The sequence below is a fragment of the Apis mellifera genome, linkage group LG14 (assembly GCF_003254395.2).
Source record: "Apis mellifera strain DH4 linkage group LG14, Amel_HAv3.1, whole genome shotgun sequence".
Lineage (NCBI taxonomy): Eukaryota > Metazoa > Arthropoda > Insecta > Hymenoptera > Apidae > Apis > Apis mellifera.
This window is the reverse complement of record NC_037651.1, coordinates 2,629,377-2,648,363: the sequence shown is the minus strand read 5'-3', so window position 1 is coordinate 2,648,363 and position 18,987 is coordinate 2,629,377. Positions and strand designations below refer to the sequence as shown.

Below are 18,987 nucleotides of genomic sequence, written 5' to 3'. Positions count from 1 at the left end.
ATATAATTTAATTTTTTTTGTTTCAATTTTTATTATAGTTACTATATCAATTGTATGAATATAATATATATATATATATATATATATATATATTTATTTATTTATTTATTTATTTATTTAAAATAATCAATTCAGAATGATAAATGGATTGCTACATATATATAAATATAATATAGATATAAATTTTTATTCATATCTTTGATAAAAAAAAGATATTTTATAATTATAAAGATATTTTAATTTTGTTATATTTTATTATTTAGTTTTTATTTAAATGAAATAATCTTATTAAAATTGAAATAGAATTAAATATATTATAAATTTTATTAATTAATAATAAATAAAACAATATTCATTAATATAATTTTATTTCAAATTTATAATTGAATTTCATATTTATAATTTATTGTACTTATAATTATATATAATTTAAATATTATTATTTATTATATATATGATTCAATATATTTATATTAATATTTATTATTGAAATGCAAAATCATAATTACTATATTACTATAATTATAAAAATCTTTTTCTTGAAGTTTGACATATATGCATTCATGAAAATAAGAATTTCTAGTCCTACGCCATAGATGTATCCAGCATTAAGCACAATAGCATTCACATCTGCATCTAGTGAAAATCTTGTTTTTGTGAAAATTCTACTAAAATTCTTTCCACTTTAAATGTTTTTGCATCTATTAATAATAAATTTGCAAGAAATTTGTAAAATTTTCTTCTTTTATTAGAAAAAAAATGTATTTTATATTAAATATTTATATAATTTTTCAGTTTATTTTTTTAAAATATAATTTAATCATAATAAAAAATAATTTTTAAATATATAATATATGTGTATATATATATATATATTAATCATATAAAGTTATTTTTTTTATTTTTATTATGATAAAATATAACAATTGATATTTTCCTTTTTTAGTTTTATTATTAATTTGTTTAATATTGAATATAAATTAAATCTTTTTTATTCAAAATTATTTTTAAATAATATCACTCAATGTCTTTTTTAGAAAAAAATTCGTAATGATTGATTATGAATATTTATGAAAAATATTCATGAAGGAGGAAGAATATTTATTTTTCTATAATATTTAAAAAAAAATTTTCGAAATAGCCTGTTGAAAACGATGTATAGTAAGTAACTAACGTTTCTTAACGGATGAGTTCAGAACTGTTTACGAATAATATCAGCAAACTCTCTTCGTACCTGTCCCCACCACTTACCGAATTAGCCATCCACTGTGCCCTTTTTCTTTGTATTGCCAGGCTGACAGTAGATAACCATTAAGCAGGTCATCGAGAGAAACTATTCCAAAGCTCACAATGGCGTACACTTATTCCTTAAAATAATTTTTACATAAAATTAAACTTATTTTTAAAAAGAAAAATAAATTGTTATATTGTAAATTGTAATAAAGTAATAAATTTTTAATTTTGTATTTATATATATATTTTTAATAATATGTTTATTTCCAAAATAACAATATAAATTTTAATTGTAATAATAAATATAAATATAATATATAAAAGTATATAAGAGTATATAAGTTATATAAGAAAATTTAATTATATTTAATTTTTATTTATAAAAATTTGTTAATTTGTTTAATTTGTTTAATCTTATTTTTTTTTAAATTTCATATTTTGCTATATAATTTTATATATTATAGAACTTACAATCTTTTTTATATTTAATTTACAATTTATAATTTAATTCCTTTATATCATAAAAACAAATATTTTTATTGCAAAATATTAAATATTTATTTCTTTTATTTTTTTATAGGAAAGTTGCAATTGATTCTAACTTCTTTAACCATAATATTTAATTAATTTATAATTTAATTTTTGAAAACATTATCAAGTAGACTTGAAATAATTTAAACGAATAAATTTGAAAGGAAGAAAAATAATAAAATATTTACATAAATGAAAATTGTGAGTTCAACGTAAACTATTGCATTTACGCGCTTGAATTGCGCACGCGCGTTCTATACTGCGTATAGGAAATACATAGAGAGAGAATGGGGAGGAAAATCGAGAAGAGTGGCAGGAACGTCGATGAACGAACCACCCCCGCACAGTGTGGTCTCTTTTGGCGCGTGGGTGCTTCCAAGGTCATCGGAAGAGCGAAACTGCTACGACGCCTTCGTCGCGACGCCCGCGCATAAAGCGTGGGTGGAGAATATACATATATGTGTATACTTAGCTATCGCTACATGCCGTTTCAATTCACCAAATTACTCCATTCACGAGAATTTTTCGATTTTTCTTGCCTCCAAATTTCATAATGCATTGAATGTCATTGTACGTTTCGTCAACTGAAATTTTTTGAATTAAAAAAATCGAAATATTGAATTTTGTTGTGACTGATCATTGGCAAAAAATTATATTTTTCATTGTATCGAGATTTAAAATGATGTCTATTGATGGAAAGTTCAATATTTAAAGGAAAAATTTATAATATTGAATTTTATCATGATTCATTTATTAATGCGGTTCATTTAAATATATATATATATATATATATATATATATATATATATATATATATAACTAATACAATAATAAGTTTTATATTATTTTGTTGTATAGAAATTAAATATTTATGAATACATATATTTGCCAAAAAAAATGAGCCAATCCATTTTTCTCTAACCGCCCACATTTACACCTACACCCAAGTACTTACATACATACACCCACATATTATTCTGTATCCTTTACTAAAAAATTTTGATCAAAACTTTTTTTGAGATTAATCGAAGAATTATAATAAGTGAACAAGATTATGGATTATTATGAGAATTAATTAAAATTATTCAATAATTTTTATCTTTTAAGAATAATTAATCTTTATAATTATTCTTTATATTTAAAATCAATAATTATAAAATGAATTATAAACTAAATCAATAAATGTATAATTTTTCAAGTATAATACAATATATTTTCCTTGCTATTGTTCAAGAGAAAAAAATTTATAACAAAAACTTATAAATGATTCTTTATATATTTTTTTTTCCATTCTTTTTTATAAAATAATATTTATTTAATTTAAAATATTTTCATATATTCCATAATATATTAATTATATTGCAGTTTTTATTTATATTTATAAATGTGAAATTTCCTTTCCAACAGTAAACTATAATACGCATCCATTAATGGTATTACGCGATGACGACATCCAAGACATCATCGGTTCAACTATTCTACAATATAATATGAATTATATTATATTAAAAAAAAAAAAAAAATAAGCAATTTTATAAAAATTTAAAATTGATAAATGATACAAAAAATATTTTAAATATTAGTAAATTTTTAAGCAACAAATTTTTGTAATTAAGCCACTAAATTTTAACATCTTATTATTTTTTAAGCTTTTAAAAGTTTTGAAAAAAATTCAAAACTATTTAGTAACATCTCAATCATTGAAAATAATGACATTCAAAATTTTACTTATTTTATATTTAATATTTTATTTATATCCAAATGGATTTAAGAATGTTACAGATAATTAAAAATAAATTAAAAAAATTCTATAAGAAAGAAATAATGTGAATTTAATGTTTTCTACAATTTGATTCACAAAAAATATTCTTTCTTAATTCTTCAAAAATTATTTATTATGCAAATCTTAAAAAATATCATTTACAGGATAACTTTAGTATATTTCACATTCCTTGAATCCTAGTTCGACCTAGATCCTATAAATGATACATCCTGTATAGCTTGATCGTATCAAAGGAGGGGAGAAAGGAGGGGAGTGTGTGATAAAGCTCAAGGAAGGGAGGGGACAGGATGTTCTCGATCGTTAAAGCGCCAGAGCGCCCCGCCACGTGATCCTCACGCCCAAAGTACTCATTCATAAATCTGAGGCTGCACTAATTCTTCATACGTCAAACAATATATGTACTTATTGTTAATGGAGAGTTTTTTTAAAAGCAAAATACGATCAATGAATAAGTTGATCGTGGCAATAACCTCATAAAGTACTTTTTCACTCATATCATTTTCATATCTATTTTCATTTATACATTAATATATATGATGTACAAATGTGAAATCATAAAAGAATTTTTTTATTTTGAATTAAGATATTATACTAGATAAATGAATTACGATATTTACTATTTTTTTAAATTAATTTAATTCAATTAGAATTATTTTAAATCAATTATAAATTTCGAATAAGAAGAATGCAACAGTTCCTTTTTATTCATGTAACAATATTATAAATACGAATATTATTGTTTTATTAAGTGTTATTAGCAATAATTTGTAAATGGTTTTTGTATCGATTATTTGGTTTATTATTATTTTTATTATTTAAGTAAATTAACAATTGATGAATATTAAAAAGAATTATTAAATTCAAAATTTATTTATTTGTTTGATCAAGAATGAAATTTATTAATTTTTATCTATTATTAATTTGATATTTAACAAGCTCTACAAATAATTTTATTATATATAAACAATGGGAATTATTTTTTTGATTTTTTGATTTTTCATGAAAAAATTTGTAAATTTAATTATTTAAATTTAATTATTAGTTTCTTTATTATACTAGTAATTTATCATTCTGTTAATTTGACATCATTGGATAAATCAAATTAAGAAAATGAAAACATGAATATCGTAAACATTTCATTCATCATTCATTTATTTATTAAATGAATAAAATTTTATAAATAACGTCTTATAAATAATTATGTTAAATAATAGATTGAATTAAATTTTTGATTTCATATATTTATTAACTTAAATATGAATGAAATATGAATTTATGATTTGTAGTACTTTTTTAAAAATATATATAATTATAATTTCTTTATTATATATATCCCCATTGATCTATGTATCGAAAATTTAAATTTCTTTTTAATTATGATTTCAAAAATATTTGAAAGATTATAAAAATATCCAATCTGATATAATATAATATATAAAAAAAGAAATTATATTTATCAACCAAATTTTTTTCTCTTAGAATCAATCTTCTTTTAAAAAATAGATTAAGATTCTATTCCAATAAGGAATTATTTACAATTTACTATCAACTTACTACCTTTATTTTTATCCCAAGCATCATTTATACGAGATTTCATTCAAATATACTCTAAGTCTTTGATTCTGTAGTTATCTATCATAGATGAATAGTTAACGATCATCCCCCATCATTTAATCGAAACAATGATTATCTCAAGATCATCGTGAACGATCGTAGTGACACCTGTTTCTCCGTAGAACGGGGAACCTGATTTGTCTGATCAACCCTACCTTGGCTGAAGGTCGTCGTTGGAGGGATATAAATAAAAGTAGAGTGGCTGTATGATTGTGTAGCTGGACTCCTCTCGCATTGAGCGGTGGGTTCCATTCATGATTTCGCGGCGCACGCGCCCTTTCACCCCTTAATATGGAAAACTCTGCCCACTATGTAGCTGCTGGACTACGGTAGCTGCATGCACACGTACGCTCTGAAGAAAGGTGGCCTACGATCTATCCTCCTCGTTCCTGGAATGCCGGCACGGGGATAAGCTTCATCCCTCGTAAGAGAAACCGCATCAGGGAATAACCGATCTACCAATGCATGTACGTATAATACACGAGTGTGATCGTTATAAACCATATGAATAAGTGATCATGCTTTGGTGTGATAGTGCTCCTAACTTTTCCTTCATATCTTCGTTCGCACACGAGTACATATATCATTCTCGCGTTAGAATCATCTATAGGGAGGAAACTGGATTTTATTCTTCCTCGTTGTTTGCTCATTCATTTATTCCGCACCTGGTGAATAACACGTTCGACTGGATCCCAATCCTCATTGCATATGGATACATATTGTTGCGCGCTAGTACTTCCGCGTAGTCACGTTGACACCGGAAAGAGCCACGACGCCGATCTATTTCTAATTTCAAATGAAATCAATACACAAATTTTCACGATGACGATATTATTCATCCCGTGGAATCATTGAAATTTGATTCATCGTTATCAGCGAGTTACCCCATATCGTATTTACCACTGCATATTGTTCAATATTAGAAATTTCGTTGAAAATAACCATCACTATAATGATAATAAATCATTCAGTGTCATGTTCGACACATTGTGAATTCTCCTAAAAGTTGCCCTTCCAGGAATTGTTCAATGCAGAGACCGTTGAATCCGGTGAAAGTAGAAAGAAGGGGTGGTAGGGAGAATGTGTAGGTAGAATGGAGGAAAACTCTTGTGTATCGGTCGTATTCGAACGTGGAAAGTATAGTGCGCGGGGGTGTGAATCACCAATTCGAATCTGGGGGGTAAAAATGCATTCTCTCGATTGGTCGAGGAAAGCTCGCTTGCCTGGCGAAACCCAGCGGCCGGGGGCTGAGCGGGGCGGCGGAGGATGCCAAGGAGAGGGGCAAAGGGTGCTTGGGGATTCGAGTTTGAAACGGGATTCAGTTGGATGGTTAAATTTCAAGGGATCAGTAGTTTGACGCGTTCTAAGCAATTTCGTTTACCATCTTGGAGAGCACGTGTGTAGTAGCACAACGATCCAACTATAATATCTCTAGTGCTTCTATACATCTAATCGAATTCCAATACGTGAATTTGATTTGATATGTAACGAGTAGATTTTTTTTCAAAAGATTAATTTATTTTGTTTACATAACACGTGCTCTCCATTTTTTTTCTTCCCTTTTTGTAAATTATTATCGATATCAATCGGCTCAATTCCTCGACCAATCGACACATCTTCATCGTATCAAAGGTATTTATATTTTATATCAAATGTATATATTTTTTTGTTATTATTATATTATTGATTTTTTCCGTTTTCCTTTTTTATTTATTTATTTTGGATCGTTAAAGGAGATAAAATGAGTACTCTGTATGACTGAAAATAAATGAGAAAGCGTACGCTCGCAATGAAACGAAAGTGAAAACGATCCCATCGATTTCTTGATTCCCGGTCAGTTTAAACGTATTATAAATATTATGATAGCTAGAATAGAACGACAGAGGACAATAATTAGGCAGATCGTGGGTCGCTTGTCACTCGGTTTGAAACCGTTTATTCGTTTATATTTTTGTATATTTGTGTCGTAAAGTGCTCTTTTCGGACGACATTGAAATTCGAACGAGAGGGAAAGTATCTACGACGGCGTTGCCCGACGACGATGAAAACGAAATTTGGAAAGTTTGTTCATTTCGTTGGTTCGTCAAGTACGCCATTCGATTTATGTAGATATTTTCTTTCTAATGTTTAACCGTTAATTTTTTTTTTTTTTGATCGAATATTTTAATTTTACACATATCCAATTTATTTATTTTAAAGTAGTTAGACATAATGTATAAATAACTTTCTATAATATTTTTATTTGAAGAAAAATCCAAGATAAATTGAATTTTTGAAAATATTAAAATTTATTATATTTTTATTTTTTAGATAAAGTAAAATTATACGTTTAAATATAAGTATGTTAAAGTATAAGTATCAAAATTTTATAAAATAAAAAATTCCTGGAAATTTGATAAATTTTGAAATAAAATTTTTATTTTAATTATATATTCGTACAATATTTCATAGGTACGCATATTTATAAGTTTTTCTTTATCTAAATTAAATATATTATATATATATATATATATATATATATATATATATATATATATATTAAGTTTTTTTTTTTTACTGTAGGAATTTTTCGATTTATATATTTTCGATTATATTTTCGTTTTATTCTTTTTCTATTTTAATTTTTAATTTTATATATGTTAAAAATAATATTTTGTAATTAAATAAAAATTTATAAATTGGATTATATTTAATATATACGTTGCTTAAATAAAATACAAAAATATACGAAAACGAAAATACAAAACACGGAATTTATGTAGATAACTAAATATTATCTATATCTATAATTACTTTTTGCTATACTTTAAGCATTTCTAGAAATTCCATACGATGCATATAGAGTATGCATATATTATAACAAAAATAGGAAAATATAAGTTTAAAATTGAAATCAAAAATTAAAATTTAGAAAAAACAAATTTTTTGTATTTTTATATTTTCATTATTAATTATTAAAAATAAATAATATATGTTCATAAGCTGACTTTATTAACAAATAACAAAATTATATTTAGACTTAAAATTGAAAGAAAAAAGTTAATTGCACGAAATAAGAAAAATAAAATATTTTTATAGATATTTTTCGTAAAATAAATACCCTGCACATATATTTTTAATAGCCCAAGTAGAAAATATTTTGGTAATTTTGTTTCTATTTTCTTTCCCCTATATCGTTTCAAATATCAGTTTAAAATTCAAATCTTACATAATTTTTTAAAGTCAAATTTTTCTTTTGAAATTTGAAACAAATTTTTCAAATTCTTAGAATGGTAGACAAGCAGCTGCTTATCTGCTTTTCCTCAGGATTTTTCTAGACGTTAGACATTATTGGTGGATGACAGATACTTCACTTTCTCTTTCTTTTTGACCCTCGGAAAGAATAGCAGGTATAACCTTGGTCGCCATGGCGATTTCAAGGATAGCACCCTCTAACTGCTGCAGGCCAGCTGCTGGAAAAACGGAAAAAGGAAAAGTTTGCAGGCCAATGTAGCATTTTCGTTCGAAACTGCCTGTAAGACAGACGCCTCTATCCCATTGTAGGAAACCCAACCGTGATTCTTAGTATACTATAGTTACAGCGAACAAGATACAACCCAACCGATATTTGGACGTTGATAAATTTGTGCAGGCTTAGGGTAAATCGTTTTATTTTTAATATTATTATTTTAAAATAATTTCTTTCTATATTATTTTAATATATTAATTTTTATTTTTATTTTTATTATTATGTATATATTTATTTATTATATATGATTTATAAATATTGTTTATTTTTGCCTTCATATTTTGAATCTCTAAATTTTAAAATGAAAAGTTTAACGAAGATATTTGTTTATTCGATATTATTTACAATAGTTCAATAATAGTTCAGATTTCAGTATATAACTATTTAATTATATAAACATTAGAACATATAGGTCATATAATATTTTCATTTATTAATCAAAAAAATTTAAATTTAAATTTCTGTATTTAAAATTTAATTTTCACAATATTATATAAATATGAATAATTGAAATTAAAATTTTGTTATTGGATATTTGAGAAGAAAAAAATTTATTTACATAAGAATTTCTTCGTGTATTTGAAATATCTTTGAAATTTAAATATACAAATATTTCATTACAGTTAATAAAAATAATAATTTCGAATTTTTAATTTCAAGAAACTCACATTTTTAATATTACATCAAAATTTTAAATTAGTCATATTATAGTTTAAAAAAAATATTTAATAAATATCATTTATTTTAAGTTTATTTTTTTCTATAATTGGTATATTATTTTTATATCTAATTTATTATTGATTTCTTTTTTTATATTTAAAATTTTTTTATATTTTTAAATTTTTGTTTATATAGTATTATCTAATATAATAATAATTAAATATATTTAAATATATTTATATACTGATATAACATGACTATTTTTAAACTATGCAATTTTTTCAATCTATTTTTTCCTATTTCTTGAATTTTTCTTATTTTATCTAAAAATTTTTATTTATTTAATTTATTATAATTTATTGACGAAATAAAATATTATACATTAATGATAATTTAAAGATCAATTTTACAACTTAAATTTTAAAACTTTAAAAGTTGAATTTCTAAAAATATTTTTTTAATTTATTAATGAAATAAAAATTTTTTTCTTGTTCTTTACTTAATCTTAAATATTTATTAATACATTCAGAATACAAAAATTCTTATTTTTTTAATTAAACTTTTTGTATGATACAAAAATAATTTTTATTTATTTGTTTTTAATATAATATTTTATTTTTTTAATGTAAAATAATATAGATATTTGCATATTAATAACCTTTTTAAATTATTATGCATTTTATTGTTTATTCAAATTTTCTATAAATTATCGAATAATTATCGAGTTATTAATAAATCATTAATATTTAAAAGTGATTGATCTCTTCTGCCAAACACTTAATAATATAATAATAATAATATAAAGAAAAATATATAAAAATAATGAAAAATACAATAATGAAATGCAATAAAAATTTATTCTGCTATATATAACTAAAATATTTATAATATATTATATAATAAATCTAATTTTTTATATATACGATATATTTAATATATAAAAAATATTTAATATATAATATATTAAAAATTTATTATATTAAAAATATTTAATAAACACATGCATATATATATCTATCCCATTTGCATAGCAATTTACATTACATTTGATTAATTAAATTTTTATCATAATTTCAAAATCAAATTATATTAAAACAAAATATTTTTTCTTTGTATCGATTGTTATATCAAATATTTAATTTTTTTCAATTATAAATAGAAATATTTCAATTGTAGAATAAATATAAATTTTAAATAAAAAGAAAAATCTATTGATGCATTTACATTATGAGAAAAATTTAAAAATATAACTTAAAATACACGCAAAATGCATTAACAAGCTCTTAAATTATAATTATAATAATAAATGTACATTATATCTAACATATATTTTCTAAAATATAGTTTGATGATTAAATAATATAAATATTTGATGAAAAAATAAATGTATCAATTAATGAGTCTTATATGGGTGTATAATAAAGGAAACATACAATTGAAAACTAATTAATAAAGTTCTATCTATCAAGAAGTGAAGTTTCATTCACACAGTCAGTATTGAGCTCGTTATATGAGATTTCACATTTATGAAGGCAACACGAGTCATTTCCCTTCCATATTAATATCAGGTTTGAAATGCAAGTTAAATTAAAAAACGCGTTAAATTCTTGTTTAAACGATATTATTATATCTCATTAAAGATTTCTTCTTACTATATAAATTTAAAATAAAAATAAAATAAATTTTTAAACGCAATTTAAATGAATTACATTTTTTATTATTATAAATTAATATTTTATATTAATATTTTAATTTAATTATTAGTTTTTGTGATAATAAAAGTAAAATTGTTTTACAATGTTTTAATAATTATCTATGTTGAATTAAGTTGAAAAATAGTATGTATGTTTCAAGAAATTTTAATACTAATTTTTAAAATTGAAACAAGAATAAATTATATGTGTATTTTAATTTTCTTTTAAATTCACGATCTATCCTAAATGATAAACTATAGGGCACACAAAAATTGTGTAAAACTGTGTAAAATTTCTTTTTTATATCAATTGCTTCACTTCAACAACAAATATAAATAAAATAATGATTATCATAGAATTATTTTTATATACTTTCCTGAAAGATCAATAAAAATTATATCATTGTATATTAATTATATTAATCATTGTATAAAAGTATTCAATTTTTTTTTCTTTTTTATCATACTTATTATTAACTCCGTTTAACAAAATACTCATAACAGGGATTAAAAAAAATTTCAAAGACTTTTTAAATATATATTATAAATTAAAAATAAAATAAATTCGTATTTAGAATTGTATAAATAGAATTACAAAATAAAAAATTTCATTGAAACAAAATTTTTCCACCGCTGTAGAAATCTCGATATTCGAGCAACTATTACTCGAACGAATGAAGACTGTTATGATTAGAAGCAGACTGAAACATTCATTTAGAAATATATAGAGATGTATATATACACGATACGTGTGTATACTTACGTCGAATTTCCTACTGTTATTGATTTCTGCGAGGTCCCACCAATGGAAGCGGGACCCCATTTCTCGATCCCTGAACTGAAAAGGGTATCACGGTTCTTCCCTGTTCAGGACTTGTATGATGACCTTGAACCAGCTGTGCAGGGGTGTTCCGTCTTTGAAACTGGAACAAGGGGACATCCGTACGATTCAAAATACTTTTCCGTTGACTCTTTTATGAATGGTTTTGATTTAAGTTTGTAATTTATAACATTGCAACGCGTTTAATATTCTTTCTTATGGCATAATTAATAGATTTTATGATTTTTAAAGAATTGAAATTTATGTATAATAGATATATATTGTATAATTTTAAGAGGAAAATATTTATAGAAATATTTATAATTTTTATAGGAATAATATGAAAATCATTGTGATTTTCAAAATATTATGTAATTTGTATATTATTAATGTTAGGATTCTGTAGATTTATTTATTTGATCTTTTTATTGATTTTTCTTGAATTATTTGCTGAATGAGTATAGAAATATATATGTATATATAAGACAGAGTTCGGTTACCTTTGGGGGATGCATTGAGGGTAACGTACTTTCATATTAGTGATATGAAAGTTTGTTAAAGTAGGATAAAGATGATCAATTATTAGATAGTAATATAATAAATTATAAAATTATATGATAGTTATCAATTTGACAAAAAGTAAATAATAAAAATTCATTTTTCGTAATAAATTATAAAATTTTTAATTTCTTATGTTATATAATTTTCAAAAATTTCAAAATGAATATTTTAGAAATGAAATAAGTTAAAAAATTATTTTAAAATGGATATAATAATCAATTATTATATTAAATTTTTTTTTAATTTATTGCAAATAAACTCTCTAGAATTATACTATAAATAACTATTTCAAATAATTTTGTACTCATTCGTTTTATAAAATAAAATAATAAAATAGTGAAAAGTCGATTTATTTTATAGAATAATAATTTTTATCAACTATTATATCATGATTTATATTATATATTTTATATATATTATATTATTTAATATGATTTAATTTTTTTTATAGAGCTTTATATGTTTAAAACTAATAAATATTCTTATAACTATCATGAATCTTGTAATTAGTTATTTGGATTCTGTCTAAAATAGAAATAGCTAGATTTTAAGAAAATGAAGAGTTAAATTAAGTAAACTTTAAAGTCACACTGACGATTTAAATTTTTGTTGTAGGTGAAAGTATCACAACGAGAGATCTCAACATCGAATTTCTGTACGGTTTTTAATTACACAATTAACAATGAATAATAGCCAAAATTATAATCAGGGAATGAGTTTCTTTGGAAATTATGCTATGCCAGAAAAAGAACAAGATGCGAACGCAGATCAACACCAGGTACAAATCTTATTTATTCTTTATTATTTTTTAAGTAATAAAATTTAATAAGAAATTCATAAAATTTACAATATAATTTGATTTATTTCAGGCGAATAATCAATATCAATCGTTCGCCAAATCTGGTTACTCTAATGCGAGTTCACCAGATACTTCCTCCGGAAGTAGTAGTAATTCTCAATGTTGCAGTCAATCCCCAGAAAATTTTAATGTAGACTCATTGATTAATACATTATTACAAGTTGTAAACAGTGATACTTTTAATCCACCAAATTCTAATGCCATTCAATTATCGCAACATGGAATGGCAAGTAACAATAGGTGTAGCGATTGTACTGACACGCTTTGTAATTCATGTTCTAATCGAGTTTTGGTGAGTATTTTATTTATTAATATTCTCTAAATATATAATGTAGAAAATCTGAATAAAACTGACGCTTATTATTTTTAAAAAATAATTCAAAAAATTTTTTTTTGATACTGTTATATTTCCTGTGTTTTTAAATTGTTTAATTTAATTTTCGATCATTTTAAAATAATTCACAACTATTGACAAATTATATCAATGGTCATATTAAAATATTAAAAGATATTTAAAATTATTGAATTTATTATTTTATTATTAATTGAATTCAACAATCTTTTTTTTTTTACAGAATCCTCCGGAATTAAATCAAGAAAATGAATATAATTATAATAATACACCGGAAATGTCGAGTCCAATAATGAACTTACCAAACACGATTCCTCCAAGATTACCATTTTACTGCGATCTTCATCGTGATGGTCAAAAATTTTATTGTCAAACTTGTAGCAAACCTTTTTGCGTTGATTGTGAATTTCGTTTCCATCATGTACATGTTACTATAAATTTAATGGATGCTATAGAAGGTGCTGGAATTCAAGCGAATCAAGTATTAAAAGAGGCTAGACTTGGAATAACAATACTCAGGGAAGAGTTAGATGCTATTCAAGTAAGTTCCTATTGCAATTATTAACATTATTTTTATAATATTATTGCTTCGAAAATTTATTTATGATACACGTTTTAAAAAAGATTTAACATTAATATGTTTTTTATTAATATTGCAAAATAATTTTTATATTCGTATCTACAAATTTTGGAATTTTTTATTTTTTACAGATAGCTGCAGAAATATTGGAACAAAAAGCAAGACAGGCAGCTGCAGATGTGATGCTATGTGTCAGAAGAGTAGCTTCTGCGTTAGAGGCGAGAGAAAAAGAATTGTTAGGTAGAATTGAAAAAGCTAAACTTATCAAATTTAGCGCACTAAAAGCAAGAGATGAAGGTATTAGGATTGGAATATGCCGATTGACAAGAGCTGCTGACAAACTTACTGAAGCAATGGAATCGAAAATTTTGGCCAGTAATCCATTGAATTTATTCCTCACTAAAGACATGACTTCAGCAGAGGTATTTATTATTATTTGAAATCAAATATGTTAGTTAATATATTAGTCAAATATATTAATCAATCGACTTTTCTATATAAAAAAATTTTTCCAATAACAAACATTAACATTTCCATTAACAAAACTTTTTTCAATATTCTTCATCAAACTATTTTTGAAGAAAAATAAATTAATAAAATCAAAAAAACCATTAACTTTTTCACTACTAATATTTTTTGATGATTTAAAATTGGTATTCATTAATGTCAATTATAACAATTTAAATTGGTGCATATGAAATGTCGTTTTCTTATATCTTGAAATTAATATATGCATGTTTTTTTTGCTCAATTTTTAGAAACATGGAATTTTTTTATTAATTATTTATTTATCAATTTATTAATTTGTTAATTTATTAATTTATTAATTTAATTTATTAATTTAATTTATTAATTTATAGGATTATATTATAATGGTCATTTCTGATTTGCTAATCTGCTACTTATTTTTTCAGAATAAGTTGGAATGTTACAGAATACAATCCATGATATATTGTTTTAGATTCGTAATTAATTATATCAGTATAATAAGTTGATAAGTATTTTTTATATACAATAATCATTTTATATATACGTATGATTAATTACGATTATCTTTACACTCTTAAAAGAAAATTCTTCTAATTTTAATAAAATCTTGTATGTAAATACATGAGAAAAATCTCTTTGACGGAATTAAATCTTTATTTTTTCATGCATTTTTGAAAATATTTTTTCTTTCACAGGATGATAGAGCACTGAAACTTAAATATTTTCTTTAAAATTTTATTCTATTCTGCATTATTATCTATTATATACATATTAATCTTTTATATATTCATAAAGTTTCATTCAAAGAGAAAAGTTTTGTTAAAAAAAAAAGAATTTTCATTGATATCAATAACATTGATATCAATAATTGAATTCGTATAAAATATATGTTTTTTGGTTGATTGATTATATGTGTATTATATTATTTTGTAATCATTTGAATAAAAAATAAACAAAATAGATGAATGAATTACTTCAAAAAGATAAATAAAAATAATAGATTAGTAGTAAAAAATAAAAGAAATAAAAAAATAGAAAAAATTAGTGAAAAATTCTTCAATTTTAAAAATAGTAGTAATAGTGAAATTATATGTATTATTTTAAGGAATTTAAATTTCTAAGTTTCAAATTTTATTTGATAAAGACGACATTTTATGCGACATTTTTATTTGTTCTTACATAACTTGTGCTTTTAGAATTTCCATATGGCAGTTGTAGCTGTAGTGAAAGAGTTAGAGGTTAGTACATATTAAGTATAGATAATATATATTAATTCATAGATTTTTTTTTTTAGTTTTTCTAATATAAATTTTCTAAATAATATAAGGTTTTATTTTATTTTATTTTATTTTATTTTATTTTATTTTATTTTATTTATTTCATTTAATTTTATTATTTACATTTAAATTTAAAATTATTTTAATTATACATTAAATTATTAATTAATAGATTATAATTAATAGATATAATTAATAGAACAGTAGAATTTTTTAAACAGTAATATTTAATATTACTAACATTATAAATTACTAATATTATTAATATTGTAAATGTAATGTGAATTTTGTTATTATTCTTTATGTCTTACTTTAATTTTTAACAATATATATATATAAAATATTTTACAATATTTTATTTACGGTGTACTAACTCATCTTTATCGAATACAGATATTCCGCATTCACCAAAGTCAACAATCGCTTCCCTCACAAGAAGAGAATTGGATCTCTTTCAATGGTTTAGAGGGAACAATAATGAATGCTATCGCAAACCTTGGTGCTGTAGCTGTAAATAATCCTGGCCCCATAGGAGATAGGCGCCCTGTGAGAGGCCGTGGAAATTCGCCTCAATTATTTCTTAGACAAATAGCCAGCGCCCCAATACCTAGAGGAAGGCCAATTCCTTCCAATAGCTATCCAGTTGTGGTCAGGATGGATCGTAGTCCTCAAACGTCGGTAACTCCGCTGAGAATAATTGGAAATGATGGCAATCCCCAAGATAATCTGTGCCGCCCTTGGGGTATTGCATGTGACAGAGAAGGACATATTATTATTGCGGATAGATCGAACAATCGAATACAGATCTATTTCCAAGATGGTTCCTTCTTAAGAAGATTCGGTACACATGGTACCGCACCAGGACAATTCGATCGTCCTGCCGGCGTAGCAGTCGATGCACGACGTCGTATAGTCGTGGCAGACAAGGATAACCATCGTATCCAGGTAATTGATGATACATAGCAATAATAATTGTCCAAATTCACAATTATTCTCGTATTTTTGTTCTCTTTTTATAAAATTTAACTATCATTATTATTATAAGTTGGATAAACTTATAATTATCCGCGTGTCAATCATATTTTAATTATATTTACTTATGTTTTACTATTATTTTATATTTTTCCAATAATTTTTAACCATGTTTTTAAAAAAGTATTTTATCTGTTTGATTCAAGTACTATTGCATTCTATTTTTCAAAATTGTAACTGATTGATTAAAAAAAGAATCAATTCAATAACATTAAAGAAATCTCTATTAATTTATATTGCTTTCTTATTTATTGCTACCTCAGTTTCCATCTTATTAAAACTTTGCCTTCCATCTAGACAACATCTGTTTCTTAATATCTTTAAAAAGAAAAAGAAAAATTAATTCAAAATCGTTTCATCAAATTTTTCTTACCTTTCATAATTTACCTTTCTTCTATTATCTTCGAAATTTACACCATTTCCTCCATTACTTTCCAGGTGTTGACGATGGAAGGCCTATTTCTTTTATGTTTTGGCGAAAAAGGCTGCCGCGCCGGCCAATTCAATTATCCTTGGGATGTGGCGGCCAACTCGGAATGCCAGATAGTTGTATCTGATACAAGAAACCATCGCGTCCAATTATTCAGTCCCGAAGGTGTTTTCCTTCGTAAATATGGCTACGAATCCTCCCCTAACATGTGGAAACATTTCGACTCGCCACGCGGAGTGGCGTTCAATCCTGACGGCAACATCGTCACCACGGATTTTAATAATCATAGACTAGTGATAATTGATTCCGACTTCGTACATGCTCGTGTATTAGAATGCGAAAGTCCAGGTGCTCCGAAACAGTTCCTAAGACCGCAAGGTCTGGTGATTGATGACGAAGGCAATATAATTGTAGCCGATTCTAGAAACCATCGTATACAAATATTTGATTCGACTGGAACGTTACAATGGCGATTCGGCAATTACGGAAAAGATGACAATGAAATGGACAGACCATCCGGAATAGCTTTATGCCCAGATGGTAGGATCGTTATCGTTGATTTCGGCAACAATCGAGTTCTTCTTATTTAAAAAAAAAATGATCCGTTCATTGGTTGTGGTTGAATGAGTGAGACGGAATGATTGGGAGAAAGATTTTATACAAACGTTAAAAAATGTAAAAAAAAAAAAAGGAAAAAAAAAGAAAAAAAAATTTATCCTATATGACAGTAATTGCAAGAAGCGACGTTAATGTTTTTCTCGATTTTAGATGTATAAGCGTATGACGCTTAAAACCCTCGAGTAACAAGTGTTAGATGCAATATTTTCCTACTAATATGTATATAAATATGGAAATCCGTATAAGTTCCTTTCGAAACTTCGGGTTTTCTCTTGAGTGCCAAGAAATCAAGTACAAAGAGGAAAAAAAAAAGATGTCCTTTTTCGTTTTGAAATCATATCCTTATGAATGTTTCAAATTAGCGGAGAGATATTATTTTCACATTATTTATATGCAATTATTCGTTGTCTATAATTCGTGGTTTGAATGATAAGAGGAGAAAAGTGATGAGTGATAAAGGAAAACGAGAAAGGATTTTTAAGGATATTTGTTTATTAGTATTCGGACTATTTTTTAAGATTGAGAAGGATTATTGGGAAAGATTATAGAATATAATTTTTCAATGATCCATAAATTATAATCTATCGTATGTTATTTTTTTATTAGTAAAACGACGAACGTGTTTTCTAAATTATTTTTCTGAACAACGATTGCAAATAAAAATGCAAAACGATATTAAAAATTAACGAATAAATAAATTTATCAGTATTCGATCGAAATACTCACTAAGATCGAAAATTCGAGAATAAATGCAATAAAAGTGAGAGAAAATTATATTATATATAAAGAAAAATAGTTACTATTTTTTAAAAAAATATGACTATTATCTGTGTTATATCAAACATTTTATCAGGATAATTCCTTATAAGATGTTTGATAAAAAAGATAATTACTCTTTTAAAGAGTTAATTTTTGTTTTTTTTTCTTTTATATTTATTTGAAAAAAT

At 24.0% G+C, this 18,987-nt stretch overlaps 1 protein-coding gene across 3 annotated transcripts; it reads left to right on the top strand.

The window, feature by feature from the left end:
- Nucleotides 1–5,106: 5,106 nt before the first annotated feature.
- Nucleotides 5,107–18,153, top strand: LOC724752 (E3 ubiquitin-protein ligase TRIM71). 3 transcript variants are annotated; one of them, XM_006558782.3, is made up of 8 exons: nt 5,107–5,628; nt 13,019–13,181; nt 13,273–13,554; nt 13,838–14,155; nt 14,326–14,616; nt 15,880–15,921; nt 16,354–16,905; nt 17,431–18,153. In XM_006558782.3, the coding sequence occupies exons 2-8, from the start codon at nt 13,086–13,088 to the stop codon at nt 18,010–18,012; spliced, it is 2,163 nt and encodes a 720-aa protein (XP_006558845.1). In that variant the 5' UTR covers nt 5,107–5,628; nt 13,019–13,085; the 3' UTR covers nt 18,013–18,153. The 3 variants fall into 3 exon arrangements, with proteins under 3 accessions (XP_006558845.1, XP_001120644.2, XP_016771925.1); XM_001120644.5 differs by lacking the exon at nt 5,107–5,628 and adding an exon at nt 6,472–6,793; XM_016916436.2 differs by lacking the exons at nt 5,107–5,628; nt 15,880–15,921 and adding an exon at nt 6,472–6,793.
- The last annotated feature ends 834 nt before the right edge of the window (nt 18,154–18,987 follow it).